Raw genomic sequence first — 22,149 nt, 5'->3', positions numbered from 1 at the left:
TTGTTTAAAGCCCAAACATGATTAGTGAGATTGTCTGTCAATCAACACGAACAACCAATGGTGGCGTTTCATAGCCACAACCTATCAATTGTAATCCATGTAATCCAATTGGCTCAAAATGTATTCCATGAGTCTTCCCACATTACTCAACTCCTCCGGTAGATGTCCGTCAGAAAACAAGTTGGAAAAAGTCTGAAAGTTGTCAGCTAGCGTCTGTGTCGGTAAGTTGGGTTCAAAGTCACAGTCAACCGATCTTCGAATTTGAATATAACGTAAATAGATGTAGTTGGCTGTTACACGTTTGGGAAAATCACGTCCTCGACAAATTCCCAAAAATTTGTCAGCGGTTGATAAAGCTGGCTGGAGTTAGCTAACGTTAGCCCGCTGCCGTTGTTAGCGTCAGTTAGCCACTCTGCCCGCTAAAGTTAGCAATCACCTGTTTAAAATAGCTTAGCTAGCCATTAGCTGTGTCGCTAGCAGGATATAAGCTAACATCTGTCACAGAAGTGTGATTGACTCAATTAAAACGCGTTTCATGGTGAATTCCCAAAACCAACAAACAGCGGTAAGAGCAGTTTGAAATCGTTCACTCTGCTGCTGTAATGATTGACAGATAGATTAGACATGCAAAATTAAATAGTAGACTATGTGCTTAGAAGAGAAACGAAAACTACTCTTTTCATCTCAGTCATAAATTGTAGTGTTATTGCAGCCAAGTCATAAAATCGCAGTTAAACACATGGAGCAAAGTCAACGTTAGCTGTCCATGATACGTCTAATAAACTTAATCTTTATCTTACATGCATCTACAAAGGCTTAACTCTGCATCCTACTGAGTGTTTTTTCCAAACTGAGCGATTTGCACTTAGTTGCTGAAATTACTAAAAATAAAAACATTTTAAAATACCGTTTTTTTAAAAGAAAAATATTGTTGATAAGATCATTATACCTTGTACTTACTTTGTTGCTGCTTTGACAATTGCATTAAATGCCTCACATGTTGGGGAAAATGGATGTGGAAATTCTGAGTCCTGATTTGTAACAATCATTATATTGTTTTTCAATATCGGCAAACATCACTAAAGGCTGACACAGGATGTATGTCAGTGTGTTGTACTTTGAGCTACAACGATTAACCAATTTATCAATTAGTTGTCAACTATAAAGTTAGTGGCCAACTGTTTTGATTATTGATTCCTTTCTTCTTCTTTTTTTTAAGAAAAAATGTGCAAATTCTCTGATCTCCGCTTCTCAAATGTGAATATTTTCTGGATTCTTTATTTCTTTGTGACAATAAACCAAATACCTTTGAGTTGTGGAAAAAACAAGTTATTTGAAGAGAACAGTGAAAAGATTTTCACCATTTTATGGATCAAACAACTAGTAGCTGAATTATGATAGATTGATTATTAATGAAATTAATAGTTACTTGCACCCCTAATTGTACTGGAACATCTGAACATATGTAAATTGTAGAGGCTTAAAGCTCCTCAGTAAGTCATTGTTGGTTTTTAGGTTTGTGATTCAACCAGAATTCCTCACTTTTGTTTTGTGTTTCTTCCAGATGATTGGTGATGATGCTCATTGTGTCGGGGCATGTGTTCATCTGCCCTTGTGAAACACATCATCAGCAATGAGTAAAGACCATGCACATATTGAAATGGACCTGGTATGTCAAAGTCTGTGTTGATATCTGAGTAATTCTGCTAAACGGCAAAATTTGATTTCGTAGTCTTACACAAACAATGAAACACAGCTGTATTGAACCTCTGTCTGGCTCTAATCTGAAAGCCCTTTGAGAAAGTCTGTCAGTTGCAAGATCTGAGAAGTAGGAGTTGTGAAATTTGCTGGTGTTATGAATCAAATGCAGTTTGTCACTGCAGTTAATTATTATATTAACTGTAATTGACAGAGTTCAACATTATCTTTTTTTAGTTTTATCTTTTACTTTGCAGGCTTTTGGATCAGCCAAGCCCTATGGGTCCTCGAGAAGCATTGTGAGGAGAATAGCTACCAATCTTCCTCTGAAACCCTGCCCCAGGGTTCATTTTCAGGTGAGGAAGGGTTACCAAGATCATAATTTTATAGTGTTATGTTGTTTAACAGACAGACTGGTCAGTCTTTGAAAATGTAGAATTTAGATCTTGTTTTTAAAGGTAATGGTGCTTTTGTTCTTCAAGTGATTTCATGTGTTTTGAATTAGTCACATGTGACAGACCCTTGTCTCCTCTTCTGTCTTTCTGCCTGTCTCTCCCGACCAATGGTGTCACAGTCATGTGACAACCAATCACACACCCTCTTTAACTTCTGTTTACCTCTTCTTGTCTTACTGTTTACATTTATGAACCATAAACAGAGTGCATGAAGTTATTATAAGAGAGATATTTTCTTATCTTCAGAGCACTGACTGCATGTTCAGAGGTTTTTAAACTGTTAACAAATCAGCCTTTGAAATATTTCAGTTCATTGGCATGACATTTTAAAAACTGACTTGCTTTCCTTGACTTTTCTGTCTCTTTCAACACTGTGCTTTCTCTTCTCTTCTTTTCTTCTGTCTCCAGCTCCCCTCCCTAGCTATGAGGAATGCAGTATGTCTGCTTTAGGTCAGTTTGTTCAGCAACCTTCAACAACCTTGAGATGATTTAAGACCTACTGAGTGACCTACCGACCTACCTGAACCTATCATTAACAGTACATAGATCCCTTTCTCACCTGATCCCTCTGAACTGCCCTCGTTTCTTCATTTTTACTTAATTACTTCCTTTCATTAGTTGTTGAATGCAGTGTTGTGATGTGGCCTGGTGTTCATTCTTCTCTGGCATATTTTTCTGATTTGGCTGTTTTCTCTCTGACAGCTTTATCCGTACTCTGAGGATGCTGGTATCCTGATTGGTGCCAGGAGGCAGAATGGTTTGGTGGCCTCTCTGGCCGACGTCGCCTGGATCGACAGGGATGAGGAGGAAGACTTCTTTGGCAGACCCAGGTGAGAGCAGGAAAATGATCTGTCGGCTAACGGCTTGATTCCACCAGGCGCAACTGCATCAGTTAACGGTTGTGCTAGTGGAATCAAGGAGTAACATCTTTTACAGGAGAATTGCAGTGCCAGGTGTAGTAATTAACTTAATCGTGTGAGTAGTGTTCTAAAAAAGTAAGGGTCCAATAGATATTCATTCAAAATAGTTTGATCTGTGGTTTCTACAAAGGCCAATCCAATGACAAAGTAGTAGCATCCAAAATTAGCACCCACAAGGCTTAAAATGTGGGTAGAATTTTCATTTGAAAAGTAAATCTCAGAAGGCCTTCTGCCACACTGGCAGGTAAATGTTTGTAACAAAGTAGTCATGTAATAAACTACGCTGAGATTATCTAATATGCTTTGGAGTCATTCATGGCGTGTTAGATCTATCATGTGTCTGAGTTTGAGACGCACACACGCGGACAGGAACTTCATGGTGCATTCAGGTGCCCAAACTCAGAAATCTGTACTTACATCCTATATTTTTTTCTTATCTTGCCTTGTTGAAATACATAGGCCAACATCTGTCATTACTTTCATGTTCATTTACAACAGCATTAAAATGCTAAAACCATAGCAATATCCCAGGCTATCCCCGGCTGAAAATCCTGATCAGAGCATCCTTAAGAAGAAAGGTGATTCTGCTTTATTGAAACAGGTCGGGGATCCCACCAGGACTTGCATTTCGAGCCCGGCAGCCTCATCCTCAGAGAAAAACCCTAACCCGTCAGAGGTCACTACCAAGCCTGCATGAGGGCCCCCCGGACCCTCAGGCGCCGACAGTCGCCAATGATGAGGCCATTCAGAAGATCAGTGCACTGGAGACAGAACTCGCCAAACTCAGAGCTCAGATTGCACAAATCGTACTGGCTCAGGAAAAGGGTGCACAGCCAGGTATGTCTTACACCGCCTTCAAACACAGACTTACTGCTCTCCATGCGAATGTTTGAGTGATTTGTCGTCACGCCACTGTAGTAACATGTATTTTCCTCTAGATGGCAGCAGAGTTTCTCATGTCACACAGCTTTAAGATCCTTGTTTCCTTTGTTTCACCTCAGCTGCTACTACAGGGACACCTCCCCCTCCACCCTCTGGCTCCATGCCTCCCCCACCACCACCACCACCACCTCCTCCTCCTCCTCCTCCACCACCACCCCCAGGTCTCCAGCGGACATTTTCTGCCATTGACTTGATAAAGGAGCGCAGAGGGAAGAAGACAGACAGCCAGACAGTTGTGGAGTCAAAGCCAGCAGAAATTCCCAACATGCTCGATGTCCTGAAAGACATGAACAAAGTCAAGCTGCGATCAGTCAAAAGGTAGACCTCTAATCAAATGGTTAATCAATGAAATTACAATAAGATACACTTGTAAGTGATAAAAGGTGTGGACTGAAGTGTTTTTGGAAGCCTCTGTACATTACTCTATCACAGTTTGACAAAACCACAGGTTCAACTCAAGGATCTGAATGCACCTTCAAACCAGCAAATGTAAACTTGCATCTTCTTGAGCCGCTGCTATAAATGAGAAGACGTGTTTGTGTATTGCACATATGATTGAATTCTAATCATTGGAGTTCATGATTCCTCCTGTTAACTTATGTTACTGTAACACTATGTTTCATAGTCGTCCAGTGGAAGATGATGCCAAAGTGAAACCAGGTGAGCCGGTCGATGCCGCAGCTCTCATCGCTGAGGCCCTGAAACGCAAGTTCGCCCACCGATATCGACATGACAGTGAAAGGGAAGACATGGGGGACTTCAAACTTCCAGTTCAAGACGTGAAACCTCAAACCGAAACCCCTCTGGTGAGAGATCTTACTGTATTCTTTGCCATTCTCAGCCACTGATTCATCCGTAGATTTCTGTTGTTACTTTTAACTTGGACCGTTTTCGTTAAGGTGGAACTTTAGGCTCCATTCTCATGTTATTTTGTCATCTGACTGCTCTCATCTACATGGTTTTGTCTCATCTGTGTTGTTTAGCGTTGGGTATTTTTCACTGTACTTTCTCTGCAATTCTTGTGCGACTGACTTGCTGTAGCGTCATATCTGGCTAGACTTGTGGAAGCACAATAAGTGCACAAGCAGAGTGTGTGCAGGTAGGCAGGCACGTAGCTAGACATCCAATCATTTCATTCGAGCCAGATGTAATGGCAATTTCAATAAACAGAAATAAAAATGCTTCTGAGATACATGACCTACTCTAGTTTGAATTCTGTCTTCTTTTTGTCTTTACAGTTTGGGCAGCACATGTTGAAACAAACTGGAAAAAGGAAGTTTGTCTGAACAGGTGATCCTGAGCTCCAGACCTACCGTGGACATTTTGAAGTGCCTTATCTGCCCTTTAATATCAGCTGTTTCTGTGGAAGGTCATAAGGGATCCAGTCTGAACTAAACAACAGTCTGTTCCAAGTATCAGTCATCTCATAGTGCTGCATTCGATGACCATCTGTTTTTGCACTTTTATAACTTATAATATTAGCTTTCTTGTTTGACAAATATGATTTTTGTTTTAGTTTAACTGAATGTCTTTTAGTTTTTGTGTTGAATACTTAAAATTTCTGTTCATCACAGTCCTGAGCGAGTGTCAGAGGCACGGCTGCATGTTTAAGCAACACTACAGAATTGTTAAATGTTATCGGTTTTATTGTTCAATCATTACTTTAAGTTTTTCTTTAATTTGTTGCTCACAGCATAGTTGTTCGTTCCCATTTTTAAGCGGTCTGTGAAAGCTGAAGAGTTCTTCTGCCACAGGAGAAAGCGAGCACTTTCTTACTTGTGGAGTATTGTGCTGTATTGTTTATATATATATATTATATATATGTCAACCTGTAGAGTAATTTATGATGGGAATCTTTCTATTTATGTGGTGGTTGAAGTAGGTAATTAAGTTTTTAACACAGGTAATTAATGCCGTAGATTTGTCCGTTATTAATTCCAAGCGATTTTTAGCTATTTTGTCCTTTCTGTTGAACCTGTGTAAGTTGTGTCCCAGTTGCCAATCTTACCAGGGCTTGTATTTCTTTTGCTGGTTCAAATATACGTATCCCCATTGTGGCTGACATTCTTTATCTCTTTACTACAATCCACGTTTAAGAGCCAAAGACGTCCCAGTGATGCTCTGCGAGATTCTGCCTTTCCCTGCCAAATATGACCTTTTCATGTCACTTTTACGTTTCCCATTTAGAATCATGTTTAAATAGTGAGGAAAACACATACGTAACTGTTCAGCAAAGTTCTTATATCTGGGTTATTGACGGTGCAGGAACATGTTAAATCTTTTGTTGCTTTATCAGTACTTCTTTTGATAAGATTTTCCCAGGCTTAAGACTCAATAGTTTGACATAATCACTAAATAAATACTGCATTGTTGTGGTTAACTCTGTATTGACAATATATTTTAGTCATGGGTCCTAAGGCACCCACAGTTATCAGTATCCCAAAGGTGTAAATTATGTTTTTGTGCCAGTAATCAATCATATTTCATGCCTCAGTTTGAACATGTCACAAAACATGCCAATTTCTAGCAGTCGTGTGAGATTTCTCCGCAGTATTTTTGTTCAAAGTGAGTGATTGCACGATGTTTCCAGTTCAGTCACCCATGCCAGTGTAGTTGCTGCTTCAAGACAACTGTTAGTATTACCTCTTTTCAAGGGACCGTGGACTTGGTAGTCATTTGGGGATTTAAATGTACTATTCAAGATTTTGTAGAAAAGTTGTCTTCCATTAAAAATTGTCAAATCTCTTAAATAAAAGTTTGTGGTCTGCCTTATGTGCTCTGGTGTCTGTCTTTCAAGGTTGAGTTTAACCTAATGAAGGATGTCTTCATATTTGAAATTGCTCCTAAATAGTTGGTATCAGTCCAGACGGAGGGAAACGTTGCCCCAGAGTGTAACTTATCTTGATTTATTAGAGATGTTCTGACCTTCTTTTTCCATACCAATACCTGAACTTTGAATATTTACTGATACTGCAGAGTGCAGAGTGATTGCATACTCACAGATACCCGATCCAGCATTTTAGACTATCAGAAGTATTTCAGGTAATGGTATCAATATTGGACAACCATCATTTACATTAGCAGGGTTTCTGCAGGTCCAATAATTTAAATGTTTGGCCTTTAGGTTTTTAACTGGCTATGAAACAGCCTCAACTTAATACTGATGCCTCTGACTTGCATAAGGAAACAAGGTCATCCATGAGAAGATCAGCTATTTCTGAACAGTTATTCTTAATGTCTGCCACCAGGTCAGATTCTCCATGAAATCAGATGAAACAAGTATGCACATTTTCCTAGGCAAAGTGTCAGTGAGTAGTTTTTAAATCAGTTATATAGAAACAGGGGATTTTGTATATTCATAATGGTCTTAAAAAGTCTAAAATCTAACTTGTTGAAACCTACCGAAACCCTGATAACACTGATTTACAATTCACATTATTTCTGCGAGAGGACTCGCCTACATGCTTTAATTGTGTGAAAGTCAAAGAAACATTTGTCAACAACAGGTTTTATTATTCAAATCGTAACTGCAACAGGCATGTATCAAAAAGGTCAATACAGCAAAGCCTTTACAAAATCTGGCTCGACACTTAAGTCTTCCCAAAAATGGCTGTCGCAACAAATTGTAAACAGTTTTATCAACAGTCTTACAGCACTTACAGCAAAATACAAATCAGCTAAAGTAAGAAAAGCACCTGTTATCTTTCAAAATGTTTAAACACAATTTGTGCCACTATACAGAATCAAAGTGGACAAACCAAAACACAAAGAAATGGAATGTTCAAAGTCACTCGACCATTTTGTTTCCGTACAAAAAAAAAAAAAAGGACAGCTGGAGTTGTTCCTCACAACAAAAAGGCAAAGGGATCGGACAGTGCATTCAAAAGACAAGCACACCATGCACTTGATGGGAACAGGAGCTGGTTTGGTCACTTAGCATAGTTTGTGCATAGTTATAAGGCATCAATCGAGCAGTCCTTTAGGTTGCATGTGGCTGAGAGAGACATTCTGCAGAGAGAGGGAGAGTCTCCTTCAGTAGATCCGAGCCAGGAAAAAGAAAAACAACCACCTTTGCATCGCCCGCAGTCACCTCCTCCCCCTCTCCCTCTTGATAAGAGACTGGCAAAACCCTGAGCGAGTCGAGTTGCGTGGAGTGGAGTTCCAGGTGAGATGCATGTGCAGTGAGTGTCTCCAGTCTGGGAGGGAAGCTACCCCGAGTTCAACCAGCACTGGAAGAGTCGGAAACATCGCCAGGAAAATACGACTAATTTCTACAATACCTTCGCAGGGTCGACGCTGCACATCCACAACCATCGTTATTTGGGAGTGCAAGAACACGTTGTAGCACAGGTGGAGTTACTTATGGCATCTGGTGTGTTTGAATAAGGTTCTGCTCATGGCTTCAACAGTGGGATGACAGTTCAAACGAGTGGTTCTTCACGTCTGTGCTTCGAAGGCAAACCGTGGAGCCGACATGATTCACTTCAGTTCAAAGGGAAAAGAAACAACAAAACACGGAGATGCGTAAACAGTCTTCGTAGAGGCAGCAAAAGGACTGGGCTTGTCACATTTTTTTGTTTTGTTTTTTTTTACATGAGGAAGAATCTTCAATACAAATGCAACACGGCTTTAAAGTCTTTAGGAGGGTCTCATGTCTGAATACTCCAGTTGTCTCAGTCAGATCATTCTTCAAATCTTTGTTTTCAAATGGCACTTCAAAATACCAGAAAGAAAAAATGTCTTCTTCAGTTCAGATACTGCGTTCCCCTTAAGGTTCACCAACACAAAAAGTGGTGTGTTCAGTCAGTAATGCCAAAACTACAGTGGACAAATAAATAAAACAAAGCCAAAAAATAAAAGAAAATACAGCAGTAGCCAAATGAGGTATCTATGTATTGCTCTATGCCAAAAAAGAGGAATTAAAAATTAAATAAATTAAATAAAATCAGTGGTTTATCAAGATGGGAGGCAAAAGCAACAAAACATAAACATGTTAGGATCAAGTGGGGCAGCGGTGGGGCCCCACCTGGCCCCCAGTGTGTGTGGTGAGGCCCTGAGGCCAGGGTCAGGGGTCAGGAGGTTGAGGTGAAAGGGCACACGAGGAGTGTCAGGATTCTCTGCTTCCCTGAGGTATTTCTTTGGAGCTAGTTCCTCCTGCGCTTGTGGCGGCGGTGTCTTCTGTGTCGGTGCCGGCCGTGCTGGGCTCCGCCTCCTCGGAGACGGCGGTTTGTTCCTGTTGCAGGCCGCCCCAGCTGGCCTTGTTCAGCCCCATGTGGCCCAGCATGGTCTGGGACAGACGTGTGTCGGAGAAACGGGCCCACTCTGCGAACAGCGGCTCCGCCACGTACGTCATGAAGCCTGCGGACGGAGAAGAGGCAGCAGGCACAGATTAAAGCTGAAGATTAGATTCAAGTTATATCAGGGTGTCTACATGTATCTGCAACTTCAATGTCAGACTCTGGTGATGCCACAGATGAATTAAATTTAAGGCCAACTAAACCGCAAATGTGAAAATACAAACTCTTCTGAGTAAATTCATATACTGACAGTTCTAAATTATAAGTGAGGCCATGGACCGTGTCAAAAAGGACTGGAAAAAAAGAACTAGGGATGGAAATACCAGAGGACATCTGGGACAAGGGCATGAAATATGTTCGTACTCAAAGGTAAAACTACATAAAACTTTCCCAGAGGACCCTTCCCGGGTTTACCATGGTGCCAGTTTTTTTCTTTTTATTTCTTTATTTGTTTTCTAGCTGTTTTATTTTGTTTTTCTTCTTTTTCCCTTTTGTATAATACAAAATGACATTAACTGGTTGAGTTAAAGAACAGCTGTCGTATATGTTTATTAGCAAACCCTAAAAGAAAACTGTAATAAGTTAACAGAGGCATTTAAATTCAGCTCTTGCGCTTGAAGTATATTTTAGGTCATTAAGACTGCCATTACAACATTTAATAAATAAATATTTAAGACTTTTCCTGTAAGTTTAAGACATTTTAAGTACCTGCCACCCTTATATAAGTGAAAGCTGAGTACATATAACACAGATACTTACCTATCTGAATGTTGCCGACTGTGTTGGCCACTCTGTCACAAAGTGGGCTGACTTCAAGTTTGTGCTTCTTCTCAATGTCTCCTGAAAGAGCAGAACAGAAAGAACAACATAAAATTAAAATGTGAGCTATCATATGGCATTATAGTGAATGTTCTACAACCCAGATTCCAAAAAATCTGGAACACTGAGCAAAACACAAATTTAGCCTGAAGAGACACAAAGTGATGACAATGTGAACTGTCAGTGAGGTCAGTGGTGTTCCTGGATGTTGTTGATATATGCCTTTCACTTAATATCACTGAGTCTGAACTTGTATTTGAAAATGCAGTGACAAACTGTGTTTACAGTTTTCCAAAATGTTCCTGAGCACAGTTAATAATAGCCTCGATAAAATTATTTCAGTTAATGCAGTGCTGCCTGAGGGATTGAAGGACACTGGCATTCAGTGTTGTGCAGCGATTTCTCCTGATTCTATTTTTTAATACTGTGTACTTCAGATGAATTGCCCTAATTCATGCAAATGTGTGTTGAGAATCCTGTCGAAGATGCCCCTCTCACGATACAATCACCCGTTTCCACTTCATTTTTCCAGTCTTTTGTTGGTCCTGTCCCAACTTTTTTTGGAACGTGTTGCAGAGATCAAATTTAGAATGAGTGCATATTACATAATAGAGTCTGAACAATAAATATCTCGTCTTTGTACTGTATTCAATTGTATATAGGTTGAAAATGATTTGCAAAACATTTCATCCTGTTTTTACTTATATTTAACACAGCATGTCAACTTTTTTGGATTAGGGGTTATATAATTAATTGGTTCTCGAGAATAAACAGAAAGAACAAAGGAAAAGAAACTAGTGGGACTAAAGAAAAGAGTAAAATAAATAACTGAAGGAGAATGACAAACAATATAACAGCAGGCAGCAGAAATTAAAGATAACCTTGTTGGAAGAACTCCTCGGTCACTTTCTCGCTCCACTGTTTGCTCAGCTCCCAGGGTCTGCAGGGGTTACAGATGTCCGCACACTTCAGCGCCATCTGCACACAGAGGGAAGAAAAACTAAATATGAGCTCACAGTTTTTCATATGATACAGAAGTTATGTGTGTGTGAGACAAAGGAGGTAACCGACCTGCAGGATGAAGTGACGGTGGCTGCCGTTGCTCAAGCACAGGTTCTCCTGGTCCAGGTGCATGCGAAACCTGGACAGGTACTCGTTCTGTCTGCTGATGTCCGTGGCCAGGATTAAGGAGCCCAACTCCCTCTCCATGTTCAGACTGAGGGTCAGGAAGACAAAACGATCAAGACTTTTGCATTTTTTTAGTGCTGACAGTGGCATCTGATAAGCACAGAAGTCTTTTGAAATAACTTCACTTTCTGAAGTAACAGACAACTTATCAACAGGGATTTTATCCACCCAAAAAAGGGGCCACCTAAAAACAAAATCATTATCAGTTGAAGTGTAAGCTATATTTAGAATATTAACTAAATATCACTCTCCCCAAAGTAACCAAACTCCATAGGCAAAATAAGTAATTTTACCTAGCAGCACACTGGAGTTGCTGGTCTACCACTGCCTTGATTTATTAGGTTGTTTGTGCTATCGTGTGACTTTGGTGAATCCATACTATTTTAAAACGCCAGAGTCACACACTGACACAAACAAACTAACAGATCAAGGCTTTGGCAGACCAGCAACTCTAGTGTCCTGCAAGATAAAATTACTGATTTTGCATATGGAGTTTGGTTGCTGCAATATTTGGGTTCATGTAACGGTGGTTTTCTGTCAGAAAAGGCTGTCTGACAACAAAGTAAAGTGGTGAAAATATCCTAAATATTACATACACATACACTGATAGAGATTTTTTTACATAGTCCCTTTTTAAGTGGTGCCCCTCTCTGCTCCTCCAAACTGGGGGCGTGTCAACTAGCATCTGCTGTAGCTAATATACTGACTATCAATAAGTACCTCATACAACCCCGCTTCAAATAATCTTAACTATTGCTTTAATATTATTTCAGTGTTAGACTGACCTGTCCTCAGCAGGCAGGTGGGAGAACAGCCCAGTTTCTCTGAGCAAACCCACTGCAGACTTCCAGTGGTGGTTTTCCAGAACTGAGGTATTCTGTATGTTAATGAAGAAAAATGTGCACAGATGTAGTAATTTAATAAATCATATGATGTCTGAAGTAAGCTTTGGCAGACTAGAGAATGACTGTCATGTGCTTTTACCCTATAGAGTGTAGCTAGATAGTGGTCAGTCTTGATGAGGAAAGGCTGGTTAACCCCAGGATGGTCCAGGTCATGTGTGGCAGCTGCGAGGAGTCCCAGTAGGATGTCACAGGAGGTCAGAGACTTGGCAAGCTGCACACACAAGAAGACAACAGCACAAAGATTATGATGACTGATCATTAAAATACAAATAGTCCCTTTCAGATTTAGAAATTGGATACTGACACTTTGGGCTATCAAAGAACTAAATCAAAGGCAGACTCTCAAGCCAAAAAATAAATAAATAAATGAAAAATTTGTGTTTGCATATCTCACCATGGGTTCCCGCATGTAGCAGTACATGGCCTGTGTGACATCTGCAGCGTGGACTGCGTTGTGGTAAGGGTTGTCGCTGTGGTAGTCCTCCTGGACCATGACCAGGAACCTCCAGAGTTTGACCATGTCCAGCTGGAAGAGCTCCACCAGGCCATACTGGTTCAGCAGGTGGAAGGTCAGGGTGATCAGGCTGTTTCCTGAACAAGACAACAGTCAGAGTGAGCGTGCTGCTTTAAGCCGATTTGTGTAATCTCTTTTCACTTGTATTAAAAAGGAGGAACTGCAAAGTTAGGCATTGTTAAAATGCAAAATATCATCCATCTGGTGTGCTCAGTGCATTTCAGGAGTTATGTTCTGTTATACCACTTGTTTTATTGGTGAACCAACTTTTTCCTCTAAACCTGCCGACTACCCCTTCTACACTTTCTCTTCTACTTCAAATCCCACAATTATTTCTTTTTGTGATATTTCATCCTTTTTCTTCCCAAAGCACTGTGCGCTACAGCTGTTATCTTGTGCCATCCCTTTTTCTATCTCTTGCTATTCAGTTACACAATATATATACCAAGACAGATGTATGGTGAGCCGGGCTGCTCCCTAAAAGTCCAATCGAGCACGTCTTTTAATGCTACTCTCTGAGGGAAACTCCTTGTCCTATCCATACAGTCAAGATGTCTGCAACAGGTGCAGGCAGCTGTGGACACAGACACAGATTAAATCTGAAGGCCTGAATATACCCCCAAACTGAGGCGTACACATACAGCTGCGGACACTTTGGACGCATAGTAGTGAGTGACATGGAAGCAGCTGCCAGGAGGAAGAGTCTTTGCCTCGTCAGGTTTTGAGATCTTGTCTTCTGCCTTCTACTTAAAAGTGGTGAATTTGCAGCTTGCAACAACTTAATACAATACAGTCTCTGGTTTTGTTTAATATCTAGGTGTAACAGTTCAAACCGTGAAATGTAACTTGACGACCGTGTATACTGTGTTGCCTAGTAACAGGAGAAACCATGTCATGAGACAACACCTTGTTTTTCTAGAGTTAGTTTGGCGGTGGACACGCTATGCACGGACACCTCTTGCTGAGCTCCTGTGTACTTTGTCTCTCAACTCAAGTGGAACATTTAGGTTACATGTGGCTTCTGTTTTGTTCATGTATGCTAAATGGTGAGCACAGTAGAAACCACAGTACCAGTGACAATATGAGTCATCTTCTGCTATGCTCTCCAAGCTAACTCAACAACGAAACAGAGACTAACACAAAAAATGTGTGGACTGCTAGTGCAGTTAGCACATATTAGCTCGCAGGCCTAACTTCGCTTGTTTTCTATATTACGTGAAGATCACCATCACCTTGAACATCCCACTGAACCCCCTTCAAAAATCTGTTAATTCAGTAATGCAACGCTTGATAGTTGATATGAAAAAAGGAACGAAATAGTTGAATATTCATTTTGAACAGCAAAATCTAATCTGACTGACAAAATCGTCAGGTACAACCCTAAAGCTGAGCGCACATAATAACCAAGAACACACAAACATAGACGGATGATTAGCAAAGTGTTTTGGCAGAAATATGATATTAATCTTAAATGATAAGTTTCTAGAGCTGTTGTTCTATTGCTGCATTGGAACATTAATAATATACAGTTGTGTCCTCTTCAACAAGCAAATTACAACAAAACTACAATTTTTTCATGAATATAAGATGTGGTTTTCCCCTTCACAAATAAAATTCAGTGAATCAGTTGTAAAGTTGGTCTTCATGCAATAAATCTTCTGTGTCGGCTGGTATCCAATAGATGGCACCATTGGTAACACATTGAATATGAGGCTGATTTAATGTTACTCTAAGCGATGCATCACTTCTGCTATTATGACTTTTAAAGCAACTTCTGACCAACATTTCAGATCATATTTAACCTACCGTTTGTCAACCTATCAAAGAGGAAAATGTCAAAATTCCAGTTCCCGACTTTTTCCAGCATGCACTGTAACAGAGGGGAAAGAGAAGCACAGAATTAGTGACGTGAAGAAAGCAAATCGTGTGCTATGAGTCTATATAAAAGGGGAATGTCATACTCTGGCCTGTCCAGTGTAGTCTTCATCCAGGATGTGGAGGGGGATCTGCTGGGGGATGCCCCGCAGCAGACGGGATGAGTGCAGGTACCTCTGGAAGCTGAGCAATCTGTGGACCCTCCTCTCCGGAGCAGAGCTCGCCGACGTCGACCCACAGCCCAGCCGCGCTGCACACACAGACACACACAAAAGATTTAATATTTAAAACATGTAACAATGCTTTTGGTTGATGTTTACTTTACAAGCTCATTAGGCCCGGAGAAGCATTTGGGTTGCACAAACTCGGTGGGGATCTGACACCAACACAGAGATATCCAAACAGTCGCTGCTGACACAGCCGCCCACTCATAAGCCTTTCGTCTGGGATCACACAGCAGACATGCTTTGTCAGTGGTCTCTCTCACACACACACACTCTCACCACACGCACACAAAAGCACTGTGTCTGTATAAACCGTGGCTGCGATCCGGAAACACGTCAGCATGAGGTGGGATTACTTTTGGGTCAAAATGTCAACACACACGCCACTTCTTTGTGGCTGTTTAATGTTTTATATAAAGGTTTCGATGAGTGTGAAAGTGGTTATTCTATCACACTATTCATAAAGCTTTGATAAAAAAAGCCTCTCACAAGGTGCACACTACGACACACCTTGGTCCTTATCACCATGTGAAACAGTGTATTAAAGCAGTGCACAAACATCTGTCAGTCTCGCTGCAGACGGACAAACTGTGTGTGCAGCTACAGTTTGATAATGTCTTGTTATCTGGCGAGTCGAGGTAATTGGCCGTGATTCATACTCACTGTGAAGAGTTCGGAAGTCGATGCACAGGTACGGGTGGGAGCTTCTTCGTTCTGGTTCAAATCCAACCTGACTTCTCACTCTCACATCTCCTAGAAGAAATCAGCACTTATTTCCTCAAGATTCATGCTGCTTTACAAGAAATGTGTCTGAATGTGCCAGGCCGAGTAGTATTTACAAATGTTTTTGATTATATGCTGGAATTTATCTTGCGTAAGTGCCACAAGGATGGGCTTTACCACATTACAATGAACAGATTAGTGCAACAAGAAATCACAGATGTAGGTAATATTACCAACACTTTCAATGCGGTGCTCTTTTAAGCAAACCTCTTGTTCCACAGGCCACAGCCAGACAAGTTTTCTTTCATTTCTTTCTTTACTCAATTGATTTGTTGCTTATGTTATTTCTACTTTATAAACTAAGTCGAAGACTGAAATCATAAGTGGGAGACCCCTCAGTCGACTGAGACCGTTACAATAAAGCAGTTGGCTTTTTTGTTTTTATTTGTCTGTTTTTTCTCAAACAGTATGTAGTGTGCTTAGGGGGGGTATTTCAGTCCCCAGAAGCAGCAACAGAGTGAGCGCTCCTTGGTTTTTGTCCAAGGTAAAATCTTTCCTCTACTTCTACTTCAAGTTGGCCTTTCCACGACAGGTACAGGCAGCTGCAGACCCAGACCCAGGGTGAGTCTGAAGGCCTGAATGTATTCCCTAAAAGACGCGTACACTGACAGCTGCAGACACCACGGACGTGAAGTAGTGAGTGAGACAGAGGCAGCTGCCCTGAGGAAGAAATGCCCAATAAGGCTTAACATTATTCTCTGCCTTCTTAGTGACTTTGCAGCTCGCAGCAACTTAATACAACACAGTCTTTGTTTTTTTCTTTGATATCTAGTGTCAGCAAAAAATGTTGTTGCACACATCAGAGCTGTCATCAGTGTAGTTGACACACAGTTTTGAGGGCATCCGTTTCTGAGAATAATCCAGGCTTCAGTCACACTGAATGTCTCTCCAAACCCCGTTCAAATATCTTGCAATTCAACAAAGTGTTACTTGATAGTCTATATGAAAAAATAACAAATAGTTCTACTGAACAGCCAAAATACAGCTAAGTGCTTTCAATGTGAAAAAAAACAAAAACATTTTAAGTTACTTCTTCATTTTGAAGACAAAATAATGGCTTTGAATCCAATAGCAATACATCCCTTGAGTTTATGCCAGAAAATTGTTGTCAGAGCCTCAAGGGAGCTGTAGTTGTTGCACGTGACCATAATAATCAATCTTCGATTTTTATTCAAATGATGTGGCATCAATCGTTTCTAATCAGTGTGGTAGTGGATTTGCATTTACTGTAGCTCGAAGTGTAGACGGAAAACTTCAGCATCATGTCTCAACTTTTCATAATAATTAGGAAATTATCCATCTCATACCAAGTGGTGAAAGTGAAGGAGGACAGGATTAGTACAGTATAAGGAGGAAATGAGCAACATATAAAAAAATGGGGTCTTATAAATAAATGTGGGGTATTGAAACTTGTCCCCTTGTGCTCTAATAGTCTAACTAATTTTGTAACATAGATTTTAACATATAGTAAGAGTTCATACCCTACTTGATTGACCCTTATTTATTTATTTTCCAGTTGTGAACAAGGGAGAAAATTCATGCCACACCAGGTCAGTGGCAAGGACACTTTCTTTATTTCTTTGTCAGCCTTTCCAATGCATATTTTTTTTTAAATGCAAAAATAACTATTTTGCTTCAATAAAAAATATCTTAAAAAAAGAAAGTGAAGCAGGGGTTCCCCTTTCTATAGTCAAAATGTGGTAAAGTCCATCATTTTGGTACTCCAAGCACAACAAAAACAAGCAAAAGATGGATTTTGTAAATACTATTTGACCCTGGAGTCTGGTGTATACTATCCATGTGCGGGCACAGTCACGCTCAAACACACACTCCCACGTCCCAGAAGAGAAAATTTAACAGACAGACAAGTCAATCAAACAGCTGAGCATGCAATGCCATGTCAGGACAGTCTGCTCTACTATTAGTACTCAGAGCCACAGAGAGTGACCTCTAGTCCGTCTATGACTGATTTTAAGAGTCAGGCAGAGGAACAGGAACAGGCTCCAGACTCGGACCAAACACACGGCGGCCGGCCTGCTTGTAGACTGCAGTCAGGAGCAGTGAGAGCATAGTGAGGTGACAGGATGGTGCTATGACACTGATGCAGTAAAATGCTAGTGTGTCGTTCCAGGCAACACTCTATATGCGGCAAGACTCTAACGTGGCAGTTTACTCGTCAAGGTGCTAAACGGTGCAATGGTATGTTTCCAGCATGGCACTTCTGATTGTGTCATATGTGCATTAGAATTAAAATCAAAGCAGTCACACAGGTGTGTTCCCCCAACCAGCATGTTACTTACTTGCAAACAGCTGTTTGAATACTACACAAGCTCCTATCAAAATACCAAAAACTAAGAATTACAATTCAAGGCATAACGATGCTCAACAGTATTTTGAAAAGCTGTTTGTATGAATGTGGACAGTGAAACTATGTCACGTGCAAAATATAAATTATGAACAAAAAGACGCTACAATTCATGCGCTCCTTGGCAGTGAGTAGGGTTGGGTATCGCTTGGATTTTAATGATTCTGATTTCAATTCTGCTTATCGTTTTCAGTTCTTAACGATTCTCAGTTCCAATTCGTTGAGTGTCCTGCATTCGTCACAGCAGAGATGTGTGAGCCGGACAAATGTTACCTGCAGAAACATTGAGCTAAGCTAATGTTAGCTAGATAACCACAGCAGTGCTCTCTTTTCTGGTTTATTAAGGCCTCTTTACTGTAGTGACAGTGAGTATCCTGTCCTTGTAAAGCATTTTATAACATAGCATTCACTAAACTGCTTGTGATTGTTACAAGACACACAATTTGTGCTGTTCAGCTGCTAGTCAAGCAACTTCGCAATAGCCGAGTAGGTTACTTGAGAATACTCAACTCATGATTTAATAAGACAAATGCATAGACATGCATGCTTTCAACTCACATGTCTACAGGCAAAGACAGAGTGTTAGATGCATTGAGATTCTCTCCTGAAACATTAGCCAATCCTCAAAAACTCAGTCCTCACCATTTTGATCACCTGCAACAATTCTGTTCTTTACGGCTGAACCAACTGCATGGTGAAACTTGACAGACATAAACATGTGTGTCACGTTTACGTTCTAAACTAGGATACTCCTTGCATTTTGGTGAGGAAGGCTGAGTGTGAGCAACTGCAGATGGAAACAATACGACCGGCACCTCCTGGCTTAAAAGCTTAAAATTCTGATACATCAACATGCATCGATAATCGTTTTATAACTGCATCGTATCCCTCTGAATCGAATCAAAGTGCCAAGAGATTCCCACCAATAAGCAGTACGTGGTTTAATCTGAAACTAGCACAAGTGAAATCTGTCTAAGAACTGATAAGCAGAATAGAAATTTAAATGTCTTAATGATTCCTTTAGAACTGTAATTTTCAGGATTTCTGTAGGGTTTCAAAAAGTAAAATCTGAGACTTTTTAAAATCATTATAAATTCAATTCAAGAGCCATTTCTTGGCTTGATCAGCAAAAAAAAAAATATGAAGGGTATGAAGGAAAGTCCCAGAATTGCAACATTCAATGAGCATGACTACACAGAACTGAGTGTAACACAAGACGAATAGCAGTAGTGGTTACTGGGTCCATGTTGGTTTCAATTCATAGCACATTTAAAACACTTAAGTTCAGTTAAGTTAGTGCAACTGTATGACAAACATTAACTACGTACTCTAATCAATTTTTAAGACAAATCAAAATAGTATTTAAGACAGTTTAAAATTCACATGATTGGAATTTAGACTTTTTAAGGACCCATGGAAACCCTGATTTTGCACACAATTCTCATTTGGAATCAATTCTTGATGCCCAACCCTAGCAGTGAGTGTGAGTGTGAGTGTGAATGTGAATGTGAGTGTGTGTGTGTGTGTGTGTGTGTGTGTGTCCGTGTGTGCCCACATGTACATACATCCATCACATCTGCAGATGCATGTGCTCGGGCTCAGCACGTGTGTGCGTGCCTGTGTGATTAGTGTGTTTTGAGAGTCACAGGGTCCATGTTTCCCCTGTGGTGCATTAGTGCTGGCGCTCTGGGGTGGATGTAGGTCATGTCATTATAACTGATGCGGCGAAAGCTCTGAGTCCTGCTATTTGAAAGCACATCAGCATTAACTTGGCAGACTGAACCCTGGCCCAGGCAAACACCAGTCTGCATTAGCGTGCCTCTCCTCACACTCAATTTAATATAAAATCTACAGACACAGATGCTTTATGCCACTGACGTATGAGACTGCCATCATACTTAGCCAAGTAAAATGATTAAAAAGCTAAAGCTCCTTCAGTCGGCTCAATAAATCGCTGTTACTGTGACTAGACGCACGTGGCAGCGGTCGACTCACGGACATTATCAAGCTGGAGGGAAACAAAGTATAGCAATATTATGTTAAAGCTACAGTAAACGGGATTTAAACAAAGACATTCAGTAAGCCCTAAACTGCCCCTGCTGTTTAATGCTCCCTGCCTACTCACTACCCTGCAGAGCAGCAATCTAATATCCATCAACAGCGACGACTGACAGGATCACACTCAGAGCATTTCTACTTTCTTTCTTTCTTTCAAACACCATCTGATCTATGAAATGAGATGGCAAAAGTTGCACGCAAGGGCACATCTGTGTGATGTCAGGGGTACACCCAGGTACTAATCGCTCCATTATCCCCAATAACCTTATTGATTAGAGAGCCAAGGCTGATCTGGCTGCTTCCTAGATGCATTTGACTCCATCTGCCTGGCAGAGCTACAAGCTCTCCATCCTCTCTTCCACTTACTAAACTGCTTATCCCGTTGAGGGTCAGCAGCACTGGATGAAAAGAACACACACGTACAAAAAACACAAAAACACACTCTGCCAATGAACCCTTAGTTGATTTAGAAACACAAATCTGATCAAACTTTATTGAACATTAGGAATGAAACAATATATTGAATACCGGACTGTGACAATATCTACTAGGGTTGGGCAACTGGACGAATATATCAGCTATCAGCAATTGTCCAATGCCGGTTGTATTTAAGGGGGGCAACTTTTGTCATTTTATTTAGCTAATTTAATGGTCTGCATGATGTTGCACTGAACCAGAGGACGAGTGAGAGGAAAACAGCCTGTAGAGCCAGACTAATTACACATCTAACTCAGATTTATGGAGTTATTTCAACCAAAGAAGAAAGACTAACCAAGATAATTTTGAGGAGTTTTATTTTGTGTTGTCTTTCGAGTTTGACTAAAATGTGCTTTATGATGAGTTAAGAAGGCAATTAAAGCTCTGTCTTTGTTCGGTAAAAGAGAAATTTCAATTCAGTCGGCGATCAGGTGTATTTTTCTGTTTAATTAAGAAAACAGATGTGAGAATATTTACTTTCTTGACATTTTGGTTTTTTTAAATGGACATAGTGAGCATACTACAGTGAACATGCACCTCTCACACATTTCCCACCTGAAACAGGTAGATGGAGGTAGAGGACATATCAGCAATCATCGGGTGCTGAGCCACCGGTGGCTGGTTGGAAAATCTGACATACTGCTCAACTCTAATACTACATGGTTAATTATTTTATATAAGGACTGCTTCTAACTGTAGCATTGTTTTTGTTTTGCAATTGTGCAGTCAAATTTCAAACATTCAAGACAATTCATGCCAATTTGTTTTGCACACGCTTACATCATAACTGGCTACTTTTATTTTATTTTATGAAAGAGGGAAAGCAGAGGAACTTTAGGTTAAAAGGAAAAAAAAGCATATAAAAAATCAAATTTATTATTCAATAAAATATATTTTTTCAAGTTGTCATAAAATGACCATTTTTTTTATATCCTGTATGTTTTATTGTAGTATAATAGTGCTGTGAGATTTTGGTATGGTTACATCCCTACTAACATTACACATACACAAAACCTGAATCTATTCTGGTTGACAGATTACCAAAAGGCGAGGGACTGAGTGGACATGCACTCTACTGCGTCCCCCATCTTCATAATCTCCACGTCCGTCACTCCATTCCTGATCCATCCATTTCACATCTCACTGCTTTTTAAGCCATATCGTGTAGTAAGAAATGAACATGATAACGAGGGGAGATAAACCTTCTGATGTGTGTGCGTGTGTGTGTGTCTACTGAAAATGCATGTGTGTGTGTATGCACTGAGAGTGGGGAAACACTTACCTAGCATGCGGATGTACAGTGCTGTCTGGTCGGAGCTGTCGTAGGAGATGGCCCCTCGTCTCTGAACAAACAGAAAGACACACTGTCAAAAAACTATCCAAGGTTTCTATCAATATAGTATAACGTTGCAAGTATATCATTACAACAACGTAACAGGTCCCACCACTGATTGTTATTTGGGAGGATCACAACCCCACCTCCCCCAAACACTCACCTAAAAACACAAACTGCAGGCAGTTTTTTAAATGTATAAACAGTAGAGTGCAGTGCGCTGTTGCTACTGTTGGTTCTAATCTGCTGAATGTGTGCGTGTGCGTGTGTGTGCGTGTGTGTGTGTAAACTGTTAC

The 22,149-nt window shown here is 40.5% G+C and overlaps 2 protein-coding genes across 7 annotated transcripts in view; one reads left to right on the top strand and one right to left on the bottom strand.

Moving 5' to 3' along the window:
* The first annotated feature begins 116 nt into the window (after positions 1-116).
* mtfr1 (mitochondrial fission regulator 1) lies at positions 117-6,091 on the top strand. Its single transcript, XM_084710436.1, has 8 exons — positions 117-221; positions 1,565-1,669; positions 1,956-2,054; positions 2,856-2,983; positions 3,675-3,910; positions 4,075-4,333; positions 4,641-4,821; positions 5,254-6,091. Exons 2-8 carry the CDS (start codon positions 1,634-1,636, stop codon positions 5,299-5,301), a joined length of 987 nt encoding a protein of 328 aa, XP_084566562.1. The 5' UTR covers positions 117-221; positions 1,565-1,633; the 3' UTR covers positions 5,302-6,091.
* Positions 6,092-7,507: 1,416 nt separating this feature from the next.
* Positions 7,508-22,149, bottom strand: part of pde7a (phosphodiesterase 7A) — a 28,799-nt gene continuing 14,157 nt past the window's right edge. Inside the window, exons 1-12 of one of the 6 annotated variants that reach the window (XM_084710434.1) lie at positions 22,017-22,149; positions 21,803-21,863; positions 15,501-15,587; positions 14,700-14,863; positions 14,545-14,608; positions 12,619-12,815; positions 12,304-12,435; positions 12,105-12,196; positions 11,203-11,347; positions 11,013-11,109; positions 10,072-10,152; positions 7,508-9,373 (exon numbers count right to left, since the gene is read on the bottom strand). In XM_084710434.1, the coding sequence (XP_084566560.1) occupies positions 9,123-9,373; positions 10,072-10,152; positions 11,013-11,109; positions 11,203-11,347; positions 12,105-12,196; positions 12,304-12,435; positions 12,619-12,815; positions 14,545-14,608; positions 14,700-14,863; positions 15,501-15,587; positions 21,803-21,809 (1,317 nt within the window). In that variant the 5' untranslated portion in view covers positions 21,810-21,863; positions 22,017-22,149 and the 3' untranslated portion in view covers positions 7,508-9,122. Of the gene's footprint in view, positions 9,374-10,071; positions 10,153-11,012; positions 11,110-11,202; positions 11,348-12,104; positions 12,197-12,303; positions 12,436-12,618; positions 12,816-14,544; positions 14,609-14,699; positions 14,864-15,500; positions 15,591-21,802; positions 21,864-22,016 lie in introns of all 6 variants that reach the window. The other 5 variants (XM_084710433.1, XM_084710430.1, XM_084710429.1 and 2 more) reach the window with 5 other exon arrangements.

Source organism: Lutjanus erythropterus, chromosome 21, assembly GCF_056507025.1.
Source record: "Lutjanus erythropterus isolate fLutEry1 chromosome 21, fLutEry1.hap2, whole genome shotgun sequence".
Classification (NCBI taxonomy): domain Eukaryota; kingdom Metazoa; phylum Chordata; class Actinopteri; order Lutjaniformes; family Lutjanidae; genus Lutjanus; species Lutjanus erythropterus.
This window is presented reverse-complemented; position numbering and strand designations above follow the sequence as displayed.

Bases quoted from the DNA above. Each gene is read 5' to 3' on its own strand.
- mtfr1 (XM_084710436.1), top strand. From the start codon at position 1,634: ATGAGTAAAGACCATGCACATATTGAAATGGACCTG. The intron at 2,055-2,855 runs GTGAGGAAGGGT...TCTCTCTGACAG, and splicing joins GCCCCAGGGTTCATTTTCAG to CTTTATCCGTACTCTGAGGA. The intron at 3,911-4,074 runs GTATGTCTTACA...GTTTCACCTCAG, and splicing joins GGAAAAGGGTGCACAGCCAG to CTGCTACTACAGGGACACCT.